Here is an 8,149-nt window from a genome sequence, read left to right as displayed (position 1 = left end):
AGAGTGAGTTCCAGGACAGCCAGGGCTACACAGAGAAACCCTGTCTCCAAAAACCAAAAACCAAAACCAAAACCAAACAAACAGAAAACCAGAAGCGCAGGTCAGCCCTGGGAGACGTTGGTAGGGAAGGGTCTGTCCTAACAGCGGTGACCCTCTACGGTCACAACTGTGCATTGGCTGACCTGGGACCTTCCTCTCAAGCCTCGCTCCCTAACCTGCTTTCTCTTTGTGTTCATTTCTTGAGACTGTGCACTAACAATCCTGCTGCAGACTGCTTTTCTTTGGCATTCTCTCCATACTCAGCAGTGTCCTGGCCAATGCTGTACGCAGTGCCAGGAAGAGCCCGACTAGAAGTGTTCAAACAACAGTTGGGGAGAAGGAATGACCCTACAAATGTGACAGCTCAATGGGGAAAGTGAAGCCACACAGCACAGCTGGTGGGTATGTATGTATGTGTGGCTCAAAGGGAGTAATTTCCTGCATGGACACAGCACCTGTGCCCTTCAAGGGCAGGAAAGGTCACAAGATGAGGAAAAAGATTCAAAAAGGGAAGAGAGCTGTCTCTAGACAGAAAGATGGGTATCTGTAATACCAAGAAGTAGAGAATGTAGTAGCCCAGGTTGCCCCTGAATACACCCTAGGTGAAGCCCAACTCACCAAGGCTGGATCTCCTGTGAGTACCCCTGCCTGGGCCTGTATTTGTCCTGTTGGGAACCCAGGGTTCCTCGCCACGCTGGAGTTGGATGATCACACGAGGCCGGGAGACAGAAGGTCCTAGGAAGGAATAAGGAGCATGTGAGGCCAGCCCCTACAGAAAGCAGGGTGTGGGATATTATAGATATCAACCATGCAATCACACCCCAAACCCCAAAGGATACAGGAGCATTGCAGGCCTGTCTCAGGAGTTCCCATAAGGAACTACTAGATCAGCTGCTCCAAAGGAAGGTGCTAGAACTCAGGCACAGAAGAATGTAGACAGCCAGCACCCCAGGGATACAGGAAATGGTTATGTTTATCAGACTATATGGGTCCAGGGCACCGCCCTTCCTCTCAGATGCCCATGGAGAGAGGGCCATACTCATAAACAGTTAATGAGAGAGTGGACACTTGTAATGGCTCCTGAACCTGGTGTGCTTAGCTGCCTGCCATACCTGGTCCCAGCTTTGCCTCCAATGAAGGACTCAACTCAGGGCTTTACCTATGGAGTCTACAAGTGCGAAGTTTTCCAGCATTACGTGGCGGTACAGGGCCCTCTGGGCGGCATTCAGGAACATCCACTCCTCCTGGGAGAAGTACACAGCCACATCCTCAAAGGCCATCCATCTCTACAACAGTAAGAATAAGATAGTGTCTATGCTATGGCTGTGTGAGGTAGGAACCTGCTCCCTATCTAATGGGGATACTTCTTGGACACTTATCTTCCTTCCCTGTAGACTGGTTGAGAGGCAGGCATATGTCTGTGAGTTTGGGACCAGCTTGGTCTACATACTGAGTTCTAGGACAGCCAGAGCTATGTAGAGAAACCCAGTCAAACACCAATTTTTTTTTAAAAAAATGGCCCTTTGGAATAAGTAGATAATCTCAGCTACTGCTATGGGTATTGGGGTGTCAGAGGTGGGAGGTGGGAGTGGCCTCATCAACCTGACAGACATATAGAAAGTCAATCCTTTTTGCCTCTATACCAATGCTCCATTTCCTTTCTGCTTTGACAGCTCCTACCCCTGCTCAGCCACCTGTTGGACTCTTGCCCTCACAGCCATAGGTACCACAAGCCTTTCCTCCCTGTTCTCAAATCCTAAGCAACCAACCCTAATCAAGTCTGTGAAGCTATCTGTCTTAGTATCGATGACCAAAAAGCAACTTGGGAGGAAAGGGTTTATTCAGCTTACACTTCCAGATCACAGTCTATCACTGGAGGAAGTCAAGACAGGAAGGCCAACTGGGTAGGATCTGATGCTGAGGCCATGGAGGGGTGCTACTTACTGGCTTGCTTCACATGGCTTGCTCGGCTTGCTTTTTTATAGAACCCAGGAACACCAGCTCAGGGATGGCACCACCCACCATGGATTGGGCCTCCCCACATTGATCACTAACAAAATGCCTTATAGTTAAATCTCATGGAGGTATTTTCTCAACGGAGGCTCCTTCCTCCCTAATGACTCTAGCTTGTGTCAAGTTGACACACAAAATCAGCAACCAGCCAGTATACCATCCCTCTTCAATTCCCACGTCCTGGCTCAAGACACTAGGATCAATTAACTGGATATCTATCACTTCAGGCCCATCAAATCAGTCCACTCGCGGGACATCACACATGCCTGGTCTTTTCTGTGTCTACAGTAGTTCCATCCTCCCAGTTCCTCAGGCTGACCAATAGGGTTCTTCACACAACACTGATGCATCAGCAGATCTATTCATAATTCAGCCACTTTAACCACTACCATAACTAATCTCATCCAGGGACCACCATCATTCACATAGACCAAGGAGTAATAACCTCTGTTCTACATAACAATACTTTCTCCATGTCTGTTCTACACTCAGAAAAAGAGAAGATGCTTTTAAAATCTTAATTGGGGATCTGGGTGTGGTGGCACATACTTTTCTTTTTTTTTTTTTTAAACATTTATTTATTTATTATATGTAAGTACACTGTAGCTGTCTTCAGACACTCCAGAAGAGGGCGTCAGATCTTGTTACAGATGGTTGTGAGCCACCATGTGGTTGCTGGGATTTGAACTCAGGACCTTTGGAAGAGCAGTCCGCACTCTTAACCACTGAGCCATCTCTCCAGTCCGGCACATACTTTTCATCCCAACACTTGGGAGGCAGAAGCAAGTGGATCTCTGTGAGTTTAAGAACAGTCTGGTCTAATTGTACATCTCCAGCATAGCCTTGGTTACATAGTGAGACCCTGTCTCAAGGGTCCTACATACCAAGTTGCAGACCAGCTAGATCCACATAGTGAGTCTGTCTTTCAAAACAAAACCCCCAAAGCCTGGGACTAGAGAGATGGCTCAGTGGTTAAGAGTATGTGCTGCTCTTTCAAAGGGCATGAATTCAGCTCCCAGTGTCCACATTAGATGACTTACAAGTGCCTACAACAAAGTTCCCGGGGAACCAACACTCATATGCATACCCCCACAAAAGTGCACATAAAAATTTAAAAATCTCAACTGGGAAACTGTCCAGTCTGTGTTTAAAGCACTCCGTGTCTTCCAATGCCTTTGGGACACAGTCCCAACTCCTCTGCCTGGTATTTCAGACACACAAGACCTCCCTTCCTTGTTCATTCCACATCTAAATTGCTAAGTTCCAGGCTGTGTAGCTCAGTTTGTAGTGTTTGCATAATGTGGGTTCAATCCCCAGTACCGAATAAACTGGCTGTGCTGGAACATGCCTGAAAATCTAGCACTAAGGAAGCAGAAGCCGAGGGACCAGAAGTGCAAAGCCATTTCTTGGCTGCATATCTAATTTGAGGCCAGCCGAGAGAGAGAGAGAGAGAGAGAGAGAGAGAGAGAGAGAGAGAGAGACTGCCTTCAAAATATAAAAGTCTCACCTTGGCGTTTGCACATGTGGGTGTTTTCCTTTAACTTTTTCCCAGACCTTACTCACTTGGCTGTCACAAGTGAGGCTTCCACACCGGCACGCCTCATTGACATGGACTATGATGCTGGAAGCAACTGGGTTCCTCCCCACAGTACAGTAAGAGGGCAAGCCAGGACGCCTGGTGGGTCCTTGGAAGGATCCCTACACTCACCCGCGCAGGATCTGTCAGCGACCAGGTTGCCGCCACCGGAATCTGCAGTGGGGGCGGGGCACGTCGGGCGAGAGACCTGGGCATAGCCCGTCCCCGCCCACGGCCTCGCGCAGCCCGCCTGGGCCTCAGTTTCCCGGTCAGAGAAGGGCGTTGTACGCCCAGAGGACTGCTGGCGGGCTGCGGCTGGGGGATGGAGAGTTCGTGGCTTCGGCACAACCCTAACGGTTTCAGCTGCCGCCTACGAGCCAACGGGGGAAACTGAGGCTAGGAGGCAGGGCTGGGGCTTGCAGTGCCGACGTGTGCTGAGCCACGGTTAGAATCGGGCAACTGCGAGTACCATCCTCATTTGCCCTAGTCTTAGGTCCCCAGAACATCCAGGAGAATGCAGAGTCCGCCAGGCCTTTCGTGCACCAATCGGGATCACCCGTGTGGCCTTAAGCCAGTCTGCAAAGTGACAACCCAGACCGCCGGAAGCCCCGCCTCTCCGGATCCGCGTTGGCCCAATGCACAGCACGGATGCTCGGGTAAACGTAGTTCCTGCTGACTTGCCTGAATGACAGGCGGGTGCCTTCCTGCTATCCATGGCGGGTATCCAAAGCATCTTTTCCCCCCTACCTCCCAGCCTTAGCAGAACGCTGGAAATTGAAGTTTACCACCACCTTCCGGTTTCAGCCAGGCCTGAGCACTAACAGAGAGACTCCTGGGTAGGTCCCCGCCCCGGGCAATCGGCCCTGGACCAAAACCTGGAGATTCAGAAGTGGGAACTTGGAGATTTCGGGAGGCAGGCGACACAAACCGGGAGCACAAAAGAAAAACGTATGGGGAACCCCTTCTAAAGAGACAGCAGCAGTGGGCGTGGTGGCACACACCTGTAGCCTCAGCACTTGGGAGGCAGAGGCTAGATCTCTGTGATTTCAAGGCCAGCATGGTCTACAAAGAGAGTTCCAGGACAACTCAGCGGTTAAGAGCACTGACTGCTCTTCCAGCAGATCAAGGTTCAAATCCCCACCACCACAAGGCAGCTCACAACTATCTGTAATTCCAGTTTCAGAGGACCCAACACTTTCAGACATACACGCAAGCAAAACACCAATGCTAATGCACATGGGAAATAAGTAAAGAGGTAGAAAAGCCTTAGATCAGATCCAAATCCAAAACCCAATCTGAGTCCAGCATGATGGCACATACCTTTAATCTCAGCACTCAGAAGACAGAAGCAGGGGGATCATTGTAAACTTAAGGCCAACCTGTACTACACAGCGACTTACACACCAACCAGGATCACATAAGGAAATAACATGCTCAGGCAATTTCTTGCTGTGTGGCCAGCTGCAGGGACAGAGTTGGGTTTTGGCCTCTCTTTCTAGTCCCCTATCTCAGTCTTGCAAAGAGTGAAGATCAGTGTTTCAAGCTCTTATTTCAGACCCTTGCACAGATCAGCTAGTTTCTATGCTTGGCTGCTTGTCCTTAGACCACCTTGTCCTTAGACCACACACCACAATATTGATTCTTTATTTCCTTGGGACCAATCTAAGTGATATGTGAGATTTTGGAAAGGCAGGGCAGACTCGGTGAAGACTGACCCTGTTATTGGAGGACAGGAAAAGGGTTTTCTCTATATTGCAGCATGTGAGGAATCTTTCAGGATTCGCATTTCTCCTGTGTTCGCGTTCTCTCAAAATAGCGAAAGTTCCTTGGGTCTTTTGTTCAAGGATGGGCTAATGCAGTTCCCAAAGTACAAGTAGGTTCTCAAACAGCATGGGTTGTGAGCTGGATGTGGTAGAAGCTAAGATTCCAGTACTCAGGAGGCAGAGGCAGAGAGGCAGAGGCAGAGAGGCAGAGAGGCAGAGAGGCAGAGGCAGAGGCAGAGGCAGAGGCAGAGGCACCAGAGTTCAAGAGCAGCCATAGCTATAGTGTGAATTTGAGATCAGCCTGGGCGACAAGAGACAATAATTACAGAACTCAGAAAGCTACACCAGGAGATTTGTCACAAATTTGAGGCCAGCCTAGACTATAGAGTGAGTCTGTCCCACCCCATCTCACCCCAACACACACCAGAAGAAGCCAGGTGTGGTAATGCTTGTAATCCCAGCACTTTGGAGAAAGACTAAGGACAATTAATTTAAAGTCATTTTTTAGTGTACAATGAGTTCAAAAGCAGCCTGGAATACATGGGGCCCTGAATCCAAAAGAAGAAAGTGACCAGTGAGATGGCCCAGCAAGTTAAAGGCACTTGTCGCCAAGTGACACCCTGTTTCCATTCCCAGATGGAAGAGAATGGACTCACTCCAGTTGTCCTCTGCTTTCTACTGAGTGCCACAGCACACAGGCACCTACACTCATTCACACACAAAAGAAAAAAAATTCTTTAAAGGAAAGAAAAAGCTGGTTGAGGTGGTATGAGCCTTAAATCCCAATACTCCAGGGACAGGTTGATAGTCTTTGTGAGTTCAAGGCCAGACTGATCTACAAAAGATTTCCAGGCCAGTCAGGGCTAAATATGAGGCCTCTCACAAAACAAACAAAACAAAACAAAACAAAACAAAACTAGGGGCTGGAGAAATGGCCCAACACTTACTGACCTTGCAGAAGACCCAGGTTTCATTCACAGCACCCACACCAGCCTTCTCATAACTGCCTATAACTCTAGTGTCAAGGGATCCAACACCTTCAGGCCTCCAAGGGCACCTGTATACATGTGGTGCTCATAAATTCATGCAGGCACATGTGATATACACATAAAGATATTAAATCTTTAAAATATGAAAGCAGGGGCTGGTGAGATGGCTCAGTGGGTAAGAGCACCTGACTGCTCTTCCGAAGGTCCAGAGTTCAAATCCCAGCAACCACATGGTGGCTCATAACCACCCGTAATGAGATCTGACGCCCTCTTCTGGAGTGTCTGAAGACAGCTACAGTGTACTTACGTATAATAAATAAATAAATCTTTTTTAAAAAATAAATAAAAAATAAAATATGAAAGCAAGTGCAACAAAAACAGCCACAGCAGGTCTGGTGGTGACATCAGCATGAAAGCCCAGCTTTTCCAGAGACTGAGGCAGGAGGATTACAAGTTCACTGTCTCAGCTACACAGTACGTTTAAAGCAAAGCCAAGCTAAGCAACTCAGTAAAATCTTATCTCAAGAAGTATCGAGGGGCCAGGCGTGGTGGCGCATGCCTTTAATCCCAGCACTCGGGAGGCAGAGGCAGGTTGATTTCTGAGTTCGAGGCCAGCCTGGTCTACCAAGTGACTTCCAGGACAGCCAGGGCTATACAGAGAAACCCTGTCTCGGAAAACCACACACAAAAAAAAAATAATAATAAAAGTATAGAGGGCTAGCTAGGGGTGTAGCTCGGTGGTATATGAGAAAGAAGGGAGGGGGGAGAGGAGAGAGAGAGAGAGAGAGAGAGAGAGAGAGAGAGAGAGAGAGAGAGAGAGAGAGAGAAGAGAGGTGATCTCCATAAGCTACCACAGGGTGTGTAAAGTCTACCTGGAAGGTATCACTTTTCCTTTTCTTCCCCTGCTCCCCCGCCCCCCCACAGTCTTTTTTCTCTTGGATACCTGCCTAGTATATTTTTTTCTGATACTTTGAACTTTCTTATTTTCTGAAGCTTCTCTCCCTGCTATATCATCTCTCAAAAGGAAGGTAACAAGGCTGGGGAGATGGTTCAGTGGGTAAGAGCGCTTGCTGTGTACGCATGCAGACCTGAGTTTAAACCCTCGGTACCCTTGCTGGTGAATTGCTACCAAGCCCAGTGATCTGAGCTCAGCACCTGGGACTGGCTACTGTGGTTGCCCTTTGACCTCCACATAAATCTCATGGCAGGCACACACAAATAAATGTAAAATTAATATTATTTTTCCCAGGCATGGTGGCTCATGCCTTCATGCCTTTAATCCCAGTACTCAGGAGACAGGGTCAGGTAGATCTCTGTGAGTTCTAAGTATACACAGTCAGTATCAATATCAGGCTCCCAGGAACACACGCGCGCGTGCGCGCACGCGCGCGCACACACACACACACACACACACACACACAATTTAAAGTTGTAATATCCAAAATTCAGCACCAGACTACAAATCCCAGCAGCTTCTAAGTGAGCTCAGAATCCCCAGGAGTCTCATCCAGGCCTGGTGCTCAAGTCAAGGAGGAGTTCAGGCTCAGTAAGTGGCAGAGGAGCCCCGCAGGTGAATTTGAAGTACTAGTAAGCTCTTGAAAGAAGCTAATAACTTTGGGTCAGAGTCCACTAAGTTAGAAGGGCACTCCATGTCATTAAAGAAAGGATCTCCCCGGGCAGTGGTGGCGCACGCCTTTAATCCCAGCACTTGGGAGGCAGAGGCAGGCGGATTTCTGAGTTCGAGGCCAGCCTAGTCTATAGAGTGAGTT

General features: G+C 48.7%; 1 protein-coding gene across 2 annotated transcripts in view; it reads right to left on the bottom strand.

Moving 5' to 3' along the window:
• The window catches only part of Znf324 (zinc finger protein 324), a 7,615-nt gene extending 3,395 nt beyond the window's left edge, over positions 1 to 4,220 (bottom strand). Inside the window, exons 1-3 of one of the 2 annotated variants that reach the window (XM_021219088.2) lie at positions 3,761 to 4,220; positions 1,199 to 1,325; positions 658 to 774 (exon numbers count right to left, since the gene is read on the bottom strand). In XM_021219088.2, coding sequence (XP_021074747.1) covers positions 658 to 774; positions 1,199 to 1,325; positions 3,761 to 3,844 — 328 coding nt within the window. In that variant the 5' untranslated portion in view covers positions 3,845 to 4,220. Of the gene's footprint in view, positions 1 to 657; positions 775 to 1,198; positions 1,326 to 3,559; positions 3,585 to 3,760 lie in introns of those variants that run through there. The other variant, XM_029531843.1, reaches the window with a different exon arrangement.
• Between the last annotated feature and the right edge of the window lie 3,929 nt (positions 4,221 to 8,149).

This window comes from Mus pahari, chromosome 19 (assembly GCF_900095145.1).
Source record: "Mus pahari chromosome 19, PAHARI_EIJ_v1.1, whole genome shotgun sequence".
In the NCBI taxonomy this organism is placed as follows: Eukaryota; Metazoa; Chordata; class Mammalia; order Rodentia; family Muridae; genus Mus; species Mus pahari.
Note: the sequence above shows the minus strand (reverse complement) of the source record. Positions and strands in the feature narration are given on the sequence as shown.